This window comes from Jaculus jaculus, chromosome 15 (assembly GCF_020740685.1).
Source record: "Jaculus jaculus isolate mJacJac1 chromosome 15, mJacJac1.mat.Y.cur, whole genome shotgun sequence".
Taxonomy (NCBI): domain Eukaryota; kingdom Metazoa; phylum Chordata; class Mammalia; order Rodentia; family Dipodidae; genus Jaculus; species Jaculus jaculus.
The window spans coordinates 62,622,682-62,643,870 of NC_059116.1; the positions used below are offsets into that span (position 1 = coordinate 62,622,682).

The following is a 21,189-nucleotide window of genomic DNA, read 5'->3' on the forward strand; positions in this document are numbered from 1 at the left end:
TCAGTCCATTTCTATGCAATGCAACCCTGCACAAGTTCTCAGGACATGGATATAATAGCAAGCCTCTCACAGAAACTGCTTCTAGCCCAGTCCAGGCAATGCTCTTTCTCACTGTCACAAGCCAAACCTCACAGTCCATAGTTCTTACTGCATTCAAGTCTTTCAACTCTGACCAGAATAGTCCACCAAGCTGGACTTACAGCACTGCAAGGCACCTCTTAGGCCAAGATTTCAAATTCTTCCACATTCCTTTTGAAAAATCAGCTCCAAAAGCTCCAAAGCCATACAATCAGGTGTCTAGCAGAAACACCACTTTTGGTACCAATATCACAGTTGCAGTCAGGTTTTCATTGCTGGCAGAAACTAAGCAGCTTGTGGGAAAAAGGGGTTTATTTTGGCTTACAGACTCGAGGGAAAGCTCCATGGTGGCAGGAAAAAATGATGGCATGAGCAGAGAGAGTGGACATCACCTCCTCGCCAACATCATGGGGACAATAGCAACAGTAGAGTGTGCCTAACACTGGCAATGGCAAACTGGTTATAATACCCGTAAGCCTGCCCCCAACAATACACTGCCCCCAGGAGACATTAGTTCTAAAATCTCCATCAGCTGGGAACCTAGCATTCTGAACACCTAAGTTTATGGGGGACACCTGAATCAAACCATCACAGGTGTTTGCCTCCATCACCATGAAAACAATACCCAAGAAAACAACAACTTGAAGGAGAAATGGCTCAAGTGGGTGCACAATGTCAGAGGTGTCGATCCAGGATTGGCCGGATCCAGTGCTTTGTACCTGAGGAGAGACAGAATATTGTGGCTGTGGGGAATGCCAGATGGAGGAGGCTGCTTACTTTATGGTGGCTAGGAAGCACAGAAAGAAAGGGCCAGGAACAAAATATTCCTCTCAAAGGTCTGTGTCTAATTATCAATTTTTTTTTCAACTAGGAGCACATGCTAATAACTCATTCAGCATCCTTATGATCCAATCAGCTCTGAGCATCATCACCATGTATGTACTAAGTCTTCTACATGTCAGCCTTTGGGACAATGTTATATCTGAACCTTAACTTTAGACTTTTAATACTCATTTATAACCATGTGTCTTAGTTTTGCTACATTTTAGAGGTTTAGCAGGCTCAAGGAGGTTGAATAGCTTTCCCAAAGTTACATAGGAAGTGCAGTTCTGCAATTCCCGTCTATACTATGTCTCCTGAGATTGAATTTTTGGTCACAATTCTTAAATTCATTCAAAATTCATTCTTAAAGTCAGTGCAGAGGGACCATCTAAAATAAACTATGTTTTGAGTCTCTCTAAAGAACTTCATAATAATTCAAGTTATTCTCTAAGCAACTCTGTGGAGTACAGTGCACTTTTCATTAACACCTCTTAAACCCAGGTCTAAGGCTAGTGCATCAGGGGCACTCAGTGGGGCTCTCACAGGGAGCAGGTGAGCTTTGGAGACCTGTCCTATTTAATTTTTGTGAACATAATTTCCTGTCTTGAGAACATTTAGTGTCAGTTTATTCCATCTGCTGATCACTTCACTTTCCATGAAATGCACAGATCTCTTATTTTTCTGCATAAATCCAAATGCAACCATTACTGAGAAAGGCATAAGCAGGATTTTTTTGGCCCCTAGAGATGAGCCTGTGTAAGTTTCCAAATCACAGTTCACTGGGGAATAAAGACTGGCATGGGTTAGAGAAATTTAAGGATGATTGCCAAAGGTAGGTTAAGCATTTGGCAGACTCTGTGGTATTTTTCTAGATGTTATTGACAAGCAGGAGAGAAAGACAGAAATAGAATTGGGGTTAAGGAATATGATGAACCCCTCAATAACTGAAACTGTAGTACTATTTTAATATACTCTTTGTTGTTATATTACCTTTAATTCTATGTAATATGCTTTATATGTGTGCCTTTATTTTTCAAGTATTAACCAACATTTTGTTTTCTTAATGCATTTTTGTTTTAAGAAAAAAGTCATTTAATATACTGAGTTTCAAGTTTTGATAGTTATTTCTGCTTAACTTTTTTTCTATGTGCTAATCTTGAATACTTCCCTATCTACTCCACCCACACCGAGACCCTCAAATCTCACAACCTGTACCAGTGGCTGGAAGAAAGTGCATATATAACCGGAAGGGTCTAACAACTACAGATACCTCCATGGGAATATCTTTACATTTTGATTATGCAGTTTCTGTTCTTAAAACAACTATAAGATATGATGGACTTTAGAAAGGCCATATTACATACAGAGAAGTCATGACTAATTTCAGGCAAAAATTGGACTAGAGGAAATGGAAAGAATTTCATTTTAGGAACAAGGGGATGTGTATTTCAGCAGGTGAGGGAGATTGAGGTATGGAAATAAGCTGAGGTTTCTAGCCTGAGTCTAGAAGGAAGGTGACATTTAATGCACAGTAGAAAACTAGGGAATTTCTAGGTGAGTTAAAGAGCACAATGTAAGGAGAGAAAGACACATTTGGAGAATGGTGAGGAGTTTTGTGTTTTTTTTTTAGAATAGTTTACAAGTAAAGAAGGAAATAAAGTTTAAGAGAGGGAAAATGAGATTTGATGGGGCTGAGGAGAAGGCTCAGTGGGCAAGTGCACTTGCTGAACAAGCAGGGGACCTTAGAGGGCCCCATTTGCCCTGGATGGATTCTCAGTACTGACGAAAAAGCCTGGGAGTGGCCTTACACACCTGTGAGGATCAGAGACCACCCTCTAATTGGACTGGAGGCCCGCTCTGTGGGAGGGAGTACATCCCTGATGCTGAAAACCTATGAAAGGGGTAGTCATGAACCCTAGGGGTGTAACGTCTGCTGCTGTCTAAATGTATATACTATGTTCACCAAAGTTCCCAGTAAGCACTTCTCTTAATGTTCATACCCATATATTAATGCTACTCTCACTTTTTGTTAGAGAACCTTCACTTTTCAGATGGCAGTGACCTTGGAATGACTCAAAGGCACCATGGTGCTGAGACAAAGTGACAGAGGAGTGCTCAGCACTGAAATAGCTCTATCACAACTTCCAATGCTCAGGATCCATTGTGGAAGAGGTGGCAGAAAGACTATAAGAGCCAAAGGAAGGGTAGGACTCCTTACAAAGTGCTCCTCCAGACACAAAATGGCCTGGATATTCACGATCTCCCAGTGCCTGACACTACCTACACAAGACCATCATAATAGGAGGAAAAGATGATGACATCAAAATAAAAGAAAGACTGATTGAAAGGGGGAGGGGATATGATGGAGAGTGGAGTTTCAAAGGACAGAGTGGGGGAGGGAGGGAATTACCATTGGATATTGTTGACAATCATGGAAGGCTACTAAATTTGCTATTTAAAAACTTCATTTCATAGATCACATCAAAATGGATAAGTTAGTCCTATAATTCAGTTAGAATTGGTATGCTTTTACTTGGTAACATTACATTAGCTAGTATGCGATTTTTTTAATCAAATGAATTATTTTTATTTTAAGATACTCCCCAATTCCTCTTAACAAAGCTTAACTTGTGGCAGCATTACAAGCAAGTAAAGGACACTACTCACAATTTGAAAATTTCCTTTTCCATGTGGAAACCTTATTTTTTGTTTGAAATGGAGGCTCTAATAGTTTGGCACTGGGCTATAGTGAGAAAATAGGCTCACCCAGTTGAAGCCCCATGAACTTTTCGAAAGTGGTATGTATCGTGGCATGTGATGTATTTTCCAGTTAAAATAGAATTAAAACTATTACCATTCATGGCAAGAATTGTCTGTATTATTAATGCACATGCAATCTGGGACCTTTCCAGGGCAGAGCCTGGTAGAATTTTCTTCCATGTTCTAACAGATGCATGAGGTATGTGACCACGATTTGTCGAAGAAATGCCTGCACACTTGACTTTCAAGGGACCGAAAAGCAGCCCTCCCTTTCTTTCTGGATTTGAACTAATTCACTTGGAAGCTAAGGCAGTTTCCACCCTTCCATTGAGGTCTGGGTTTCTTTCTCACTCAAGGCCACGAAAAACATCCAACAATGAAGACAGAACAAGTCAGGCTGTGGCGTGACTGCTAGTCACTGGGGAGGGTGTATTGTTCTCGGTCCTTTGTCCACCTCCTGACCCCTGGCAGCCCTCAGGCTCCCTGCTGCCCAGTGAAGCGGTCCACCTGGGCAGCAGGCGCAGGGGGAACCGAAACGCCGCGGAACCAGAAACGCCGGGAGCGGCGCGGACAGACGGCACAGTAACGCGGACCGGCAGGCCCGGTTTCCGGGCGGCGGCGGCTGCGGAGCAATGGAGCCCCTGCGGGTCCTGGAGCTGTACAGCGGCATTGGCGGCATGCACTGCGCGCTGAGAGGTGAGGGCAGACCGAGCGCTTCTCTCGGGCTTCCGTCCAGGGAGCTTGTCGCCGGCCGGGGGCCCGGGACGAGCGGAGCGGAGCAGCGCTCGCGGCGGAGACCGGAGGCGGGGGCGCCCGTTGTCCTGGAAACCAGCGCCCCGCGGCGCTGTCCCGGGCGGGCGGGCGCCCCGCGGTCCGTGAGGCGGGGCTCGGGGCTGCAGGGTGAACGCAAAGGGACGAAGCTCCGGAAGGGGCGTGCCCGTTGCCCGCGGCCTAGCCCCGGTTCTCAGCGCGGTCTGGGGGCCGCCCGGAGTCTCGGCGGGCGGGCGGGCGGGGCGGCTGCACCGCGGCAGGAGTTGCTGGGCCTCGCCGGGAGGCGCGGAAGCCGAGGCAGCGGCTGCTCTGTGGTCGGTGGAGGCCGCCGAGTGCAAGTGTGCTGCAGAGAAACTGGCTTCCTGCACAGATTTGGACCCGTTGCCTGGCTTTGTGACAGGAAACGGTTCTTACGGAAAGTGTTGTGAGGAGGAACGGGAGTAAAGTGCCTCCAGGCGTTTGAAGAAGATGGGATGGGGGAGCAGAGGAACTCCACACACGTGCACGCCCGGACAGAAAGCCTGGCTGGGAGTGGGCAGAGGAGACCCAGAGACCGAACACATGCGCCAAGATACACAGAGAGGAAGCGCCTTAGACCCCTGTGCCAGATCTAATCAGGATGAGCCTTTCACCAGACTCAGGGTGTAAGCCGGGGACCCGACTGACTGGTGGGCTCCAGAGGCTGACCCCGGAAAGGCCAGCCCACAGGTGTGCTAACCCAGGGAGGCTTGAGTAAGAGACAGGAACTTGTCCCCGGAGCTGTTGAATGCAACCATCTTGAATGAGACTGGGTCAAACTCGGGGTCTAGTCCTGCCAGAGCAGGCAAGGTGGCATCTTCTTCAACCTCTCTTCCTGGCATTACCTATAAAAAGCTACCTCGCTCCTATTCTCTATTAGTACATTGTATCTATTCAAAATATTGTGTTAATATTGTCACTGTTACTTTATAGGTACTTCTTTCATATTGAGGCTTTTCATTACTTTGGACCGATCCACTCTTCACAATATTCATTGAAAAATATTGTTTTACTGAACTCATATTCTACACTGGGCACCTTACTCCTGATGTGAGATATGGAGCAACAAACTAAACGTGTGTAGGCATGTTTATTCTTGAATTACCATGACAACCACAAAACCGAAACTTCTGTTTCCCCTTTTATTACTATGAATTAACAAGAAGCAACACTGTTAAATCTTGAGGCTGTCTGGTGGATGTTAAATTTTGATTCCATATGCAATTAGAGAATATTACATTTTAGTACACAATTCTGTCACTTCTACATACATTAGTAATATTAAAACAGCATAAAGGGTGGGAGAGATAGCACAGAGGTTAAGGCACTTGCCTACAAAGGCTAACGACCCAGATTCAGTTCCCCAGTGCCCACATAAAGCCAGATGCACAAAGTGGTGCATAATCTGGGGTTTCCTTGCAGTGGCTAGAGGCCTGGTGTGCCCATACACACACTGTGTGTGTGTCTGTATCTCTGCTTGTAAAAAATAAATAAAATATTTTTTCAAAATAAAACAGCATTAATACTTGTACTATTTGGTGTATTAGTTGATTTCATAAAGTTGTGTGCTGTTAGTGCTTATTTGTATCTTAAAGCCACTTAATGAACTTATGTTTCTTTCTCTCTTTTTTTTTTTCCGAGGTAGGGTCTCACTCTGGCCCAGGCTGATCTGGAATTCACTATGTAGTCTCAGGGTGACCTCAAACTCATGGCGATTCTCCTACCTCTGCCTCCCGAGTGCTGAGATTAAAGGTGTGCGCCACCATTCCTGGCTAACATTATTTTTCTCTAAAGACTGATTAGTACATTATAATATGCTGTGATCAATGATTCCTTAAATATTGATTGTTTAGATTACTGCCATTTTTTTGAGTGTAAATCCTGGCTTTCTCATTAAATATGCTTCTTTTTTATGTGTGTTTGTGTATGTGTGTGCATGTGTGTATGTGTGCACGTGCATGTGGAGGTCAAGCTTGAGTGTCATTTCTGAGGAACAGTGTACACCTTTGTTGAGACAGAGTCTCTCTTTGGCCTGAAGCTCACCAATTAAGTTAGACTAGGTGACGGGTGAGCTCTAGGGATCTGTCTGTCTTTTCCTTCCCCAGCACTGGGATTACAAAGTCTCTCCACCATATGGGCCATTTTTTTGAAGGTTTTGCAGAACAAACTGATACCATCTAGGAGTGTTTGGATTTACTTTCTCTGCCATTTAAAGAATTAAAGCAGGAAAGGGTTGAAAAGAGGAAAGTTTTTATTTCGAAATAAGTGGTAAAGAAAGCAGAGAGAAAACAGACTCTGTAGGGAGGAGGGAATTGCAGAGGTGGAAAATCCCTGGTCAGCAGTGGGAGCTGGACTTTTGTGGAATGAGGGAAGCCTCCTCATCCAGAGTCCATGATTTGTCAGTTTAAACAAACACAAAGGTGCTGGTTGTCCATCTTGCATTCAGTACTACCCAACAAGGGTGCCACCAACTGGAACATTCACTTAGGCCAGCAAGAAGCAGTAGAAAGTGAGATCACCCTCTTTGCCATTTTAGGGAAGAATATAGCCACCTACCAAAGTTCCTTTTCCCCTACCCATCTGCCTAGTGGAGGAAACTGCCTAACTCCTATAGTGTCTCAAACTAAGGTCTTCATACTTACAAGTGTTTTACCAACAGGAGTCATTTCCCCACGCCCTCTGAATGTATTTTTGTCTTGCTAGGAGAGAGGTAGGGAGAAAGAGAAAGAAAAGAACACACACCAGAGCAACATGCCACTGCAAAAAAACTCCTTGTGTATGTGCTACTTTGCACATATGGCTTTACATGGGAACTAGGGAATTGAATCTGGGTCATCAGGTTGTGCAAGCAAGAGCATTTAAACTGCTGAGCCATCTCCCTAGCCCCTTTTGTCCTTGTTAATTGAGAAATCCAACATATTAACATACTGTAATTTGATCAGGTTCCTGGCCCATTATCCTATTTTGTCTCTTCTACCCTACCTTCAATCCACTGTGGATCTCCCTTATCTAGGTAGTTTTTTCTCTATTTTGTTGTCTTACTCCTTTTGTCCTCTGTTCTCAATGTTAAAATGTAGATGGGCTCAGAACAGTGCAGGTCTTGTGGGGGAATCAAATCAGTAGCAACTGTGGAGTTATGAATGCACCAGTCAGTTCATGTCAGGAGGACAGTGTCCCAAAGTGCCCCTTCCCATCCTGCGGCTTTTACTTTTTTTCTGACCCCTCTTTTGCAATGTTCCTTGAGCCTTGGAGTAACTCCAGTGATAGCTATCTCATTTATTATTGAGTTTTTAAACACATGCTTTGATGAGTTTTGAGTCTCATCACTAATACCGTCTCTGTGGGGATGTGTCCCTGGTTAGCTGTGAGAGCAGCATTCTAGTTATTCCACTGCTTCTACAGTGTGCCATAAACCCCAGTGGGTATCATAGAAACAACTTGTCCAGTCCAGGGCTAAGTACTTGGCTTTTTCTTGTTATTTTGATGAGTCGTGGGTCGCCCAGCTCTTTATTACCACCTGTAAAAAATTTCTCCAACCAAAAGTGAGAACAATCTTAATTAAAGACCATAAACATAGACATTTACAAGGCTTTTGATGGGCATAATATCAACTTTTAGCCAAAGAACAGTGGGCACTTCCTTCAAGGTTTATGACCTTGTAAGCCATAGGATTTTGACTCAATACCAGGCTGACTTTCCTCCCACTCACCATGCCTCATATCCAATCAGTGGGCAGTACTCCCATAATTTATCTGCCATTATTGCACCTGTGGATAAATATTGCCTGGCTGATTGATTTTGTAGCTTGCAGGATCTATTGATTCTTCACACTGTTGATGACTTTTATCCACTAGCAGCTTGCATAGCTCTATCCAACACTATAACAGCTATCTTGTAGCGAGATGGCTTCTGTCTCACTTCCAGCTTGATTTCTCAACGTCCTGTGACCACAGCCTGTGGTGTCTTCACAGTCAGGGTCCTAGCATCTAATTCTGGTGGGTAACAAAGTGCTTTGGCAATGGCCTGCATTGTTTTGGTGTCCTCATGAGTCTCCTTGACCAGCAGTTCTCTCTTTCACTCTCTCTGTGGTGGTATGTGTGCCCCATTTCCAGCACTGGGACTTACCTGCAACAACTGTGGCTGCAGGAAAAAACTTTCTACCACAGCAGGGTACTTCTGCCTAAACTTTCTCACTTTTTAAAATTGTTTATTTATTTATTTGAGAGAGAGAGAGAGAGAGAGAGAGAGAGAGAGAATGGGCACGTGGGTCCTGGGGAATCAAATCTGGGTCCTTTGGCTTTGCAGGCAAGCACCTTAACTGCTAAGCCATCCCTCTGGCCTTAAAATTATAGTTTTTAATTAACTAACAAGCAGGTTTGTGTAGGAATTAATACCATCTTTAGTTGTATGTATCTTTCCCCTTTTTCCTCTGTCTCCCCTTAGGCCTTTCCACTCTTCGTATTCTATCCCTCCCCTTGCTAATCTACTACTCACTCTTGTAACCCCATCCCCCTTCACTCTACAAGCCTAACTCTAGCTTCCTAACCCATTCTATTGATGCTTACTACAACTGACAAAAAAAAAAAAAAAAAAATCTGTCTATGCCAAGCTGGGATCTGTTTATGAGAGTGAACATGTGGCATTTGTCTTTTTGTTTTTCTCTCAGATCCATCCATTTTCCTACAAATTTCATAATTTTAGTTTTCTATATTGCTAAATAGAACTCCATTGGGTGTATCTGTCACAATTTCATTATCTATTCATCAGTTGATGGACATCTAGGCTGATTCCAGTTCCTAGATACTGTGAATAGAGCAGCAACACACATAGCTGAGCAAGTATCTTTGTAGTGAGGTGTAAAGTCCTTAGGGTGTACCCCGGAGGGGTGTCACTGGATCACATGAGAAATCTGTTTTTAGGTTTTGAGAAACCTCCATACTGAGTTTCATAGTGGCTATATAACCTTATACTTCTACCGATAGTGAATAACGTTTCCTCTTTCTCTATACCCTCCCAGCATTTGTTGTCTCACCAATGTTTTTATTATGAAGGTCTATTATAATTTGTCAAAGGCCTTTTCTGCATCTATTGATATGACTATGTTATTTTTGTCCTTAAATCTATTATATGATGCATTGTAGTTTTTGAATTTGACATGTTGAACCATCCCTGCATCTCTGGAACAAAACCTACTTGACCATGGTGGATGATAATGATATGAGAATTTTGGGGTGTCCTCTTCCAGTGCACTGATATATACCAACACATTGATTGATATTTGTGAGGTGTCCCCAGATTCTTGCCTTATGAAGTCAATGAATTGTAGCTTAGACCTTTAGGAGGGAGAGCTTTAGGAAGAAGCAGGACTTAACCAGAACACAAGAGAAGGAAACAAGGCTCAGGGAGGCGGGAAGAAGCTTGAGAAGCTCACCTTAAGACTCAGGTTGGGAATTTTTATGTGAGCCCGGTGAATGGCTGGCTGGCCTAGCCAGTTAGTCTTGAAGGCAGGTGTCTTTCCAGAAATCCTAATTCTGTAGGAAGGGCCTTCTTGGAAGGGAGTGGAAGGACTCCCTAAGTGGACAGAGATAAGGGAAGGCCAGATTCTTTTGAAGTTTCTGACCTGTAAAAAAATATGACTTAGATTTTCCCCTATAGGCCCAAGGACAGAATGCTATTTACTTTGGGATTCTGTCACCCTTAAACTGCCATCTGAAGGCTTTTTATTGAATGTGTTTTTGAATGTGATCATAAGAGTTTTATGGAGAATTTTCACATTTAAGTATATCAAGTATATTGGTATATAATTTTCTTTGTGTGTCTGTCTGGTTTTGTTACTCATGTGTACTGGCTTCATAGAAGGAGTTAGGGAGCATTTCCTGCTGTTTAGTTTTGTAAAATTCCTTGAGAAGTAGTTGCTTCAGTTCTTCTACACAGGGCTGATAGAAATCAGCAGTGAATCCTTCCTAGTCTGGCCTTGTTTTATTGGGAGATTTTTAATTACTATTTCAATTTTGTAACTTGTTATAGCTCTGTTTAAATTATTTACCTCTTCTTGGATTAACTTTGGTAGATAAAAATGTGTCAAGAAATTCATCTGTTTATTCCAAATTTTCCAGTTTGGTAGAATATACTTTTTTGAAATATGTCCTTATGATCTTCTCAATTGCATTAATATCTGTTGTGACTTCTCTTTCATCTCTAGGCTTAATAATTCTTCTCTCTCGTTTGGTTAATTTGGCTAGGTGTTTATCAATCTTGTTTATCTTTTTGAAGAACCAATTCTGTTTCATCAGTTGGTTTGTGTCTTTTCTTTTGTTTCTCTTACTTTCTAAGTTTTATTATATTGTGGTCAGATATAATACAAAGAGTTATATCAGTTTTGCTGAATTTGTGGAAACTTCCTTTTTGTCTTAATATTATCTATTTTAGAGATGGTTCCATGTGCTGCTCAGAAGAGTGTATATCCTGAAGAATTTGGATGGTAAGTTCTGTAGATATATATGTCCATTTGATCTATGCTGTCATTTAACTCCATTGTTTCTCTGTTTACTTTCTGTTTATATAATTGACATACTGAGTGATAATGGGAAATTGATGTCACCCACTGATACTGTTTGGATTTATGTCTGACTTCATATCTGGTATATATATATATATATTTTTTTTTTCTACAAAATTCAGCTCTTGGTGGAATTAACTAAGAAGGACTGAGGTGACAAAAAAAATTCAGTGGCCACCAAAGTTACATCTGAAGTCAGTGGCTGAAGAGGAGTTAAGGAGTGAGGACAAAGAAGTGAGCAGGTTAAAGTAGATTTACCAAGGTGATAGGCTTCCCAAATGGGAGGGGCAGTCAAGGAGAGAGAGAGAGCAAGAGAAAGAGTGTGCATGCGTGCATGAGAGAGAAAAAAGAGAGAGAGAGAGAGAGAGAGAGAGGAGAGAGAGGGAGGGAGGGAGGGAGGGGAAGAGGAAGAGGGAAAGGGAGAGGGAGAGAGAGGGAGAGATTACCATTTGCCATTACACTGTGTGAAGGAGAGAGAGAACCATTGTGGGTCCTAATTCTGGAGCTGACCAGGGATTCTAGCTCCAGGAAATCAAGACCCCAGTGGACAGGTAGCCCCTAGAAAAAGAAACTGCACCAAGATCAAGAATAACATCTTGGCTGTTTGGAGAGTTAGGATGTTCTGGACTTCTGCCCATTGGGTGGGGGTACATCATTTGATTCAGGATGAAGTTTTTCTGAAGAAGTTGGGTGGCCTAGAATGATCTCCCTCACCCATCAATTTTGTCATCAGGGAAGGGGACTGAGGCTGTTGCAAAGGCAGAAGTAAAGGATGGAAGGAAAAAAAAATCCCCCCCCCCCCATGGCATAAAAAGATTTGTAGGATAGGACAAGAGGAACAGAGAGGTAGGAACAAAGATTTTGATGTAGGGAACCTAGAACATTTTCCACTGAAACAGCTGAATTTTTCAAGATTGATTTGAATTTGGATGTTGAAAGTGGCATCCTCATGCCAGTGGTGACCATTGTAAAGGAGTCATTGTGACCAGATTGTATTATAATAAAAAATAATATGTTTAGGTCTTATACAATCAGCCAGGCCAAATTCAGGGAGGTTATGGAAGAGACAACCCTGTCGTGAGTCTTAAAAAGACTGGATGAATTTTTACCCATGGTAGCTAAGAGAATAAGTGCTGATAAAACAGGCTACAAGAAAGGGACAGCAGTCAGGTGGCACTGTTCAGGCAGATAGCCATTGGAATATGGGGAAATCCCCACTAATCTTCATCATAGAGACCTACAATATGACTGGAGATATTTCCCACCTGGTGCTGGGGTTTCTGAGAGGTCTGCCTGGCAGATGGTCAGAAAGGGGAACTATCAGAAGGGACAAATATCATCACTCACTACTTAGCAGGTGAAGGTTGTGCTAAGAGCAGTGAAGGTGATTTCTGTTGGAGCTGCTCAGGAACAGAAGAAGAAATTACTAACTGGGGAGAGCAGGAGATGAGGGGACTCCTGCTAGGGTGCCTGTGCCTTAATTCCCCATGCAGGCCACCAAATGTAAGATACCAGTTTGGAGCAGAGAAGAAAGGCAAGGAAGAGCACTCAACAATAGTGCAGGAGTAAACACTTGCAGAGAGGTTCTCTGGCAGAGGATCCAGAGCCCAGATCCCACTCACAGACAGGATAGTCACAGGGCCCTTAGGAGGAAAGCAGGAGATGAAGGTAAAGTTTTGCACCCAGCCAATCCCATCCGAGGAAGAAATGGAAGTGCCTGCTACTCATTCCAGTAGGAAGAAGGAAGTGGAGGCCGAAAGTTTCAGTTCAGAAAAAAAGAAACTAGGCATTCTAATTTGGGGGATTTTTCCATGCCAGGATGGAAGCCCTAGGGCTGTCAATAGGCCTGTGACAGGCAGACCTGGGCTTCTTGGTTCCCAGGGAGACTACACACTTCTGAGTTGGGGGGAAGGAGAGTGCTGGCCACAAGTTCACCTGGGACAGGGCCTGTGCCAGGCAGGCCTGATCCTCCTGGCACTTGAGTGGTCTGGATTGGGGGGAAAGGGAAAACCTATTACCTGTACTTTAAAAAATATAAATAATGCATTAATATTCATTCAACAGTGAGAAAACTTCAAGTTATTTTTCTCAATTTTTATTAATATTTCCCATGATTATAAAAAGTATCCCATGGTAATACCCTCCTTCCCCCTCACTTTCCCCTTTGAAATTCCATTCTCCATCATATCCCTTCCCCATCTCAATCAGTCTGTTTTATTTTGATGTCATGGTCTTTTCCTCCTCTTATGATGGTCTTATGTAGGTAGTGTCAGGCACTATGAGGTCATGGATATCCAGGCCATTTTATGTCTAGGGAGCATGTTATACGGAGTCCTACCCTTCCTTTGGCTCTTACATTCTTTCCGCCACCTCTTCTGCATTAGACCCTGAGCTTGGAAGGTATGATTGAGATATTACTCAGTACTCCAGTCACTTCTTTCCAGCACTATGATGCCATCTGAGTCATCCAAAAGTCACTGCCATCTGAAAAGAGAAGATTCTGTACCCAAAGTGAGAGTAGCATTAATATAAGGGTATAAATATTAAGAGAAGTGCTTACTGGGCAGTTTGATAAACATAGCATATACATTTTTCCAGACATCAGCAGATGTTACACCCCTAGGGCTCATGACTACCCCTGTTTTACCCCTGTTTTAAGTTTTCAGTATCAGCGATGTGTTTTCCCCCATGGAGCAGGCCTCCAGTCCAATTGGAGGGCAGTTGGTTACTACCATGACAGACATGCCACTATTGCACCCATTGGCTCACTTGGGCTGGCTGGCCAATTATAAGGTTTGCAGTGTCCATTGTTCAGCATTTTTTTAAAGGGCCATCTGTATGTCAGGACCTGTTCTAAATCTATAAGTTGCAAAGTCTGTAACCTGACTTAGGTCTGTTATTAGACCTTTAAATCATGCTCTGTTGCTTTTGTTTTCATTCCATCCACTAACTTCCTTGGGTCAACACACAGGTGACAATATTAACTGCCAGTTCTGGCTGATTTCTATGTAATGTTTGTGTTTGTAAGGGGACTTTTAATTATGGATATATACATATATATTAATATATATATGATGTCTCTCTATATATGTATATATATATACATATATATGTATATATGTGTGTGTGTGTGTGTGTATATATATATATATATATATGTATGTATATATATGTGTGTGTGTGTGTGTATATATATATGTATGTGTATATATATATATATATATATATATATAGTCAGTATGGGAGATAGCCTTAAAAGCAATAGGTCAGCCCTGCCAAATAGTTCCTGAAGGTCTGAGGCAGTACTGCCTTTGAGTTTTAGCCACATCATACTTAACCATGTCTAGTGAAAGTTACCCAGCTTTTATACTTTCTGTTAAATGTTAAAGTGTTAATCCACATTTGTCACCCATTTTATTGTTAATTTTCTGAATTTCCTTTGTCTTTATTCTTCAGTGACTGGTGTGTATTTGAGTCTCTATGAAATACTTGGTCATTGGCTATGTTCATAAATTAATTAGGCCAATACATTGTCAGGATGTGTTTTGCCATGTAATGGATGTTATTTAAGAATATTTTTGGAATATTAGTGGTAATGAGCTAAAATTTAGCTTCTCAGTTTCTTTTTCTTGTCTGTTTTGAGGATTGGAAATTTTCCTTTTTATGCCTGCTTCCCCCCTATTTACTCATATAACTTGTCAGACTTAAAGTGACACAAAGTAAAAACTTGTCCCATTTAGAAATATTTGTCATTTGTAATTTATAAGTCAAGTTACTTCCTTAGTACTGAAGAATAGATGAAAAATTAATGTGTTAGTACCTGTCTAGGAGTCTTAAAACTAGTACCCCTCTTCCCAGTTTTGAATGAGTTGCAATATAACAGGAAGACAAATAGAAAATGAAATGTGCTTTGAGCTCCCAGTCCTCCCTCAGCTTCTCAAGTGCTAGGCTTATAGGCTTACACTATCATACTGGACCTTTTGTCTTTCTGTTACTAATAAAGACTGTGTTGGAGGAGTTAGCCTAGGAGCAGACAAAATGTGTCAGCTAATATTGAAGCAGAGAATGAGGTGGCATGCCCTCTAAGCACTGCTAGAGGAGCCTAGCAGATTCCCATGGTTTAGGTAAATAACTAACTCCTCCAAGAGGAGGGGTTGGAGCTGAGCCAGGCATACCAAATTTAGAGAAGTTCCTTCTTCATGGAAGAGAAAAGAAAGGGATGCTGTGAGAGAGAGATTTATAATGAATGCAGACCTTCATTGGTATGGTCAGTAATTCCCCTATTATATACATGTGTTGCCTTATTTTTGCCAAATACTTTTAGGAGGACTTTAGTTTACTTCCACACTAGACAATAGACCTTTTAGCTGTGTCCATTGCATGCTCATTCCCCTGGCCTTCCCAGTACCTTCTGAATTTCTCCATGTGCTTCCTTGCCTGACAAACCCATGCTGTTATTTAACAACCAAACACATAACGATTGTGTGAATCTCTGAAAGATGATAAAGTTTTCTGAGCATAGGTACCTTGATTGTGAGATGGACTTCATTGTGGGAGTTATAGTCACATAGTAAATGTTCTTTTCTTTTCCCTCATTGTTCTATAACTAGCCTCATTGCATTGTGTTTCCTTATTTATAAGATCAGACTAGATATAGTATTTTGTAGCATAGGGTTTGGAACTCTAAGTGATGTTGGAAAGTATGTGCTTTCCAGAAGGAATAACTGTAAAGCAGATGATTCAGCATGGCAAGATGTACTGAAACTGGATTTTATTTGGTTAACTACGGTGATCTTTATGAGTGCTAACAATTATGTTTTTATGACAAGTTTTCATATCAGTTAAATAAGTGTGGAGTATAAATGCTTTTTATTTCTCTCGAGGTGGCGTCTCACTCTAGCTCAGGCTGACCTGGAATTTGCTATGTAGTCTCAGGGTGGCCTTGAACTCACCATGGTCCTCCTACCTCTGCTTCCCAAGTGCTGGGATTAAAGGCATGTGCCACCATATCCGGCTAATGCTTATGTCACTCTCATTTTTCACTGACTTTTGCCTGAATATACATCATTGTCAAGTTAGAAATTATTGAGATAATATAGCTCCATCAACAAAACAAGCAAAACCATATAAATCTTTTGTAGTGATGGATCACTTATGAATGGTTCCATACCCTCAAAGTGGATTTATTTAAAACACATTAAACAATCATTTTATTCTTCTTCCTTCTCCTCCCCCCACCCCAGTGCTGCTGGGATTGAACCCAGGACTTTGTATATACAAGGCAAGTGCTCTACCATTGTGCTACATCCCCATATCTAATTTTTCATTTTTACTTTTGTGGTATTGGAGATTGAAACTAAAGCTTCCTGCATGCTGGGCAAACATTCTACCACTGAGCTGTATTCACAGCCATTTAAAGTCTTTGTTGCTTATAGCTCTAATTTTCATGGTTCACATGTGTTTATATTGCTTGTCAACTACTTACATAGTTTTTATCTTTTAAATGCTATTTGTATGTAAGCATTTAATTTTTGGTCACATGTCAGTTATTTGCTGATTTTTAAAAGACTTTGAAATATCCTGTATTTCATTAAAATGATGATGAATTGGTGGATAAAATAACACACTGGGTTATTGTGGTTCCAATGTGTGAGTTCACAGCCTAACAGGTGTGTTTTGAGAATGTATCTAAACCTGTGTTGTCTTTGATACTTATTTTCCTTTTATTATTTCCCTAGGTCAAAACCCAAAAGAATATCAAATTCTCTTCTTCAATATAAGAAGTTTTTTTGTTTATTTGTTATGTACCAACTATAAAAATAAAAAGCACATTCTATAAGGTCTGATGAAATATGCTTGTAATCACAATACTCAGAAAACTGAGATAAGAGGATCAAGAGTCCAAGTCGGCATGGGCTGCCATAAGGAGACCCTGTCCCCAAAGCCCCAAAGTCTAGACCAACAGAAGAACCCAAAAGTACTAGATCTTTATTGTTCAAGATAAAGAAGTCAAGTATTCCTAAAACATCTAAAAGAATTACTCTTAGTTTTCCATCACATAGCCTTAGCTAATATTTACTATTTTATCTGTCATAATATGTAGACAATACATACATGTGTGATTTATAAACTTTGGATCATTACTTAATAGAATGTTGCATTTACTCTTTTATTGCTGTGACAAAACACCTGGCCACAAGCAGCTTAAGGGAGGAAAAGGTTTATTTCACACTTACCAATTTCAGGGGAATATTCCTTGTGATGAAAGATTCTGGCATACTCCATACACATACAACACACACACACACACACACACACACACACACACACACACACACACAGCAAAGAGGTAGAACCAACACCAGCAATCACAAATGGCCAGAATTTGAGCTGGCTCTCTACACACCTTACCTGCAGTCAGTATCCACTCCCAATGATATACCTGCTCCAGCATGGCTCCAGACACTGAAGACTAAAGAAGCTTAATCAAAAATACCTTAGGTTATAAGGGTCATAATTTACGTTCAAACCACTGCATTCCACCTCTAACCCTCCCCCCCAACTCATGACCATCTTAGGATGCACTTACTTTAACTTCAAAAGTTCTTACAGTCTTTACCAACATTAATGTTGTTCAAAAGTCCAATGTCTCATCTGAAATTAAAGGTTCTTTTACTTGTGTTCCCTGGAAAATCAAAATACAAGTTTAAATACTTCCTACCCATAATGGCACAGTGTAAACACTTCCATTGCAAAAATGCATAACAAGTAAGAGTGGACCAATGCACAATCAATAACCAGCAACCAAACATCAAATGTCTATGGTTCCAATTATGACATCTATCACCAGAGATGATGTCTCTGGGTTTCCAATTCCACCTCTCTAGCTGAGCTTCTCACAGTGCAGAGAAAATTCCATCCTGAGCTGGCAGCTACTATTCAGTCCCGGTATATCCAAATCATCCTCGGGTCTATACTGTAAACCATGGTTCATCTTCATGGCTCCATACATTGGCCTTACTAGGTCTCCACACAGGGATTTCAACCCTGTTTCATATTGCCACATCTCAGTGTTCCTGGAACTGATTCATCTTATCTTCACCTTGCTGCATCTCTACGGCTCTTGAAACAATGTTAACTACCTGACCCACTTTCCTGCATTTTTCATGCTTCCAAAATTAGTAGCAGGTAGGTAACATATCCAAATATGTAAATTCAGGGAGTAATAAAGCTTCACCTTGAAGCGTAGGATACTCCTTCACCAGTCTTATTCACTTCACCTTCTTTCAAAAGAATTTGCATTCCTACTCACATGAGCCTTCCATGGGTGTGTTTTCATCCTCAGACATCTTTTCCATTGTCCCAATGTGGAACAATTGGCTCACTTTGATGGTGGTAATCTCCCTTAATAGTTGTAGTTTACATAACCTAAAACCAGTCTGTTTTTACCACTTCAAACTTGCTTGAGTTTTTCCTATGATAAATTTTGTATCTTTCATATATTTTTGTTCTATCTCTTGCCAAACATCCAGTCCATTACTTTTAAGTTCAGTTTGGGACAAACTCTCAGGATATGGGTGGAAAGTAGCCAGCCTGCCTTCCTGTGCAAGCCAGTAGTCCAGTTCTCTCTTTCCCCTTGAAAGTTGTAAGCCAAGCCTTCATGGTCCACAGTTCTCTCTGTATATGACATATTCAAATTCTCACCAGAATAGCCCATCAGCTCTGCTTACATCACTGCAAGTCTTCTCCAGTTCAAAGTCTGAAATCCTTCCATATTTCTCCCCAAACATATTCCAAAAGATTAAAACCCCCATGGTCAGATTCATCACAGCAGTTGGTACCCCACTTCTGGTACCAGTTTTCTGTTGCAGTTAACCTTTTCATTGCTGGAAAAACACCTCACCTGAAGCAATTTATTGGAGGAAAGGGTTTCCATCTGGGTTACAGATTCCAGGGAAAGCTTCTTATAGTGGGAGAACTTGGCTCACTTCATACATCCATAGCAGAGAAGCAGAACTGACAGCCACAAGCACAAATGACAAGCGTTCAAGCTGGCTCCAAACCCAACTCATGGGGCTGGACTCAAGACCCACCCCCAGGGCTCTGCCTGTTGAAGACTAAGTAGGAGCTTAATCTTAGCCAGAAAGACCTCAGGTTATGGGGGACATATCACTAGAGTGGATATTCTGTAATTTGCTTAATCTCCATGAAAAGCATGGCTTACTTTATATGAGTAAATGTAGATTATCTTTTTTTTTTTTTTTTAAACACACTTAGTGGACTTGAGAAATGGCTCAGTTGTTAAGGCATTCACCAGCAAAGCCTTACAACCCAAGTTTGATTTCCCAGTACTCAACGTAAAGCCAGATGCATAAAGTAGCACATGAATCTGGAGTTTGCTTGTAGCAGCTGGAGGCTCTTGGTGTGCCCATTCTCTCTATTTCTCTTCTCTCTCTCTCTGCTTGCAAATAACTAAATAATTTAAAAAAAACATAAAAAACCACACTTATTCCCATATATCTATGTAATCTTTCATATACATCTTTACATATTTGTCTGCGTTCTTCCTTTGTACAGATTTCCAAATGTGCAAACTAGATTTAACATCAAGAGAAGGTGCCAAGACTGTGTAACCAAGAATATTAGGTGGTCCTTGAATACTGGGTGATTGGGATGCTCCATAATGATATTTTGGCTCCCAAAACTGAGGAGTTGTGTCCTTCTTTGCTTCAGATTAGGACATGTAGGGAGTACTGATAAAGAAAGTACTTCCATTGTAAAGATATGTACTTGGTTACTTACTGGCAGGACTTTTGCATTTATATTGCTCTGCTTTCCAAATTGAAATTTTAAGTATATCTGTCCTCTCCTAGGAGCACGTGGCATATTATTTTATGTGCATTTGAATGCTACTAGTAGTTTTTACTTTTTTCAAGTAACAAAACTTAGCTCCAGCTGATTAACATAAAAATTATTTACTGTTCACCTCCAAATTTGGGGCAGAGGTTAAACCAGTGAATCAAATCAAGTCACGAATAATCACTTTCTCTGTATTTCTCAGTGTGTTCCTCTTGATTGCATATAGTTTTGTTGTTGTTGTTGTTTGTTTTCCAAGGTAGGGTCTCATTCTGGTCCAGGCTGACCTGGAATTAACTCTAGTCTAAGGGTGGTCTTGAATCCATGGCGATCCTCCTACCTCTGCCTCCTGAGTGCTGGGATTAAAGGCGTGCGCCACCACGGCCGGCTGCATATAGTTTTATACATGTTCTTACCCTTTTTGTGTCACCATGGCTGTAGTAGCCTCTGGACTTACATGGTTCTGTGCAACTGACTAAGGCCTTTGACCTATAATTTCCTACAAGCTAAGCCTGTCACATTTGAAGCCATTGGAGTCACTCTGACAACAAGTGAAATAAATTCCCGTTGTGGTTTGAATTTGAAATGTCCTCCAAATGCTTATGTATTTGAACAACAGATTCCCAGCTGGTGGTGCTGATTGGGAAAGTTGTGGAACCTCTAGGAGGTTGAGCCTTGCTGCAGGAAGGGAGGCACTTAGGGTGGGCCTGAAGTTTATTTGTTTGTTTTTTAATTGGGAACTTTAATACATGGACACATTGCAAAGTGTTCATATTCCCATTGGGTTATATACTCTTATATCCACTCTCCCCCAGTCTCATTCCACTGAGGGTCCTTCTCCATGATCCCTACATGGACATTCTTCTATCAAAGCCACAGTAATCACTGTGGGATCATCAATGCCCCAGAAAGCCCTTGTTGTGGGTACAATACCTCAGAGTACACCTTTCTACCCTGTGATTCTTGCATTCTTTCCATCCTTCTTCCTCAATGTTCTCTGAGCCTTGGAGGGCTGATTAGAAGTATCCTATAGTATTGAGCTCTGCACAGCCCCTAATTTTCTGCTTTGATGAGTTTTGTATCTCCTCAGTGTTTACCATCATCTTTCTGGAGGTGGAACTCAGGCCAACTCCTGCATATAATCTGTTACTTGCTTAGTAATATTTTCTGGGCCCTGGAAGATGTGATAAAGATGACTTGTCTTGCACTCTTGTCATTCTGATGGGTCTTAGGTTTCCCAATTTTGCCAAATGCAGATTCTCTAACCAAGAGTGCAATGTGGATAGATCAGAGGATAAACATAGATATTGAGAAGATATTTTGAC

The 21,189-nt window shown here is 41.4% G+C and overlaps 1 protein-coding gene across 2 annotated transcripts in view; it reads left to right on the top strand.

The window, feature by feature from the left end:
• The first annotated feature begins 3,885 nt into the window (after positions 1–3,885).
• Positions 3,886–21,189, top strand: part of Trdmt1 (tRNA aspartic acid methyltransferase 1) — a 57,362-nt gene continuing 40,058 nt past the window's right edge. The window contains exons 1-2 of one of the 2 annotated variants that reach the window (XM_045135325.1): positions 3,888–4,356; positions 10,879–10,930. Coding sequence is in view for 1 of the 2 variants with exons in the window: in XM_004662354.2 (XP_004662411.1) it covers positions 4,293–4,356 (64 nt within the window). In the remaining variant the exon portion in view is untranslated. Of the gene's footprint in view, positions 4,357–10,878; positions 10,931–21,189 lie in introns of both variants that reach the window. The other variant, XM_004662354.2, reaches the window with a different exon arrangement.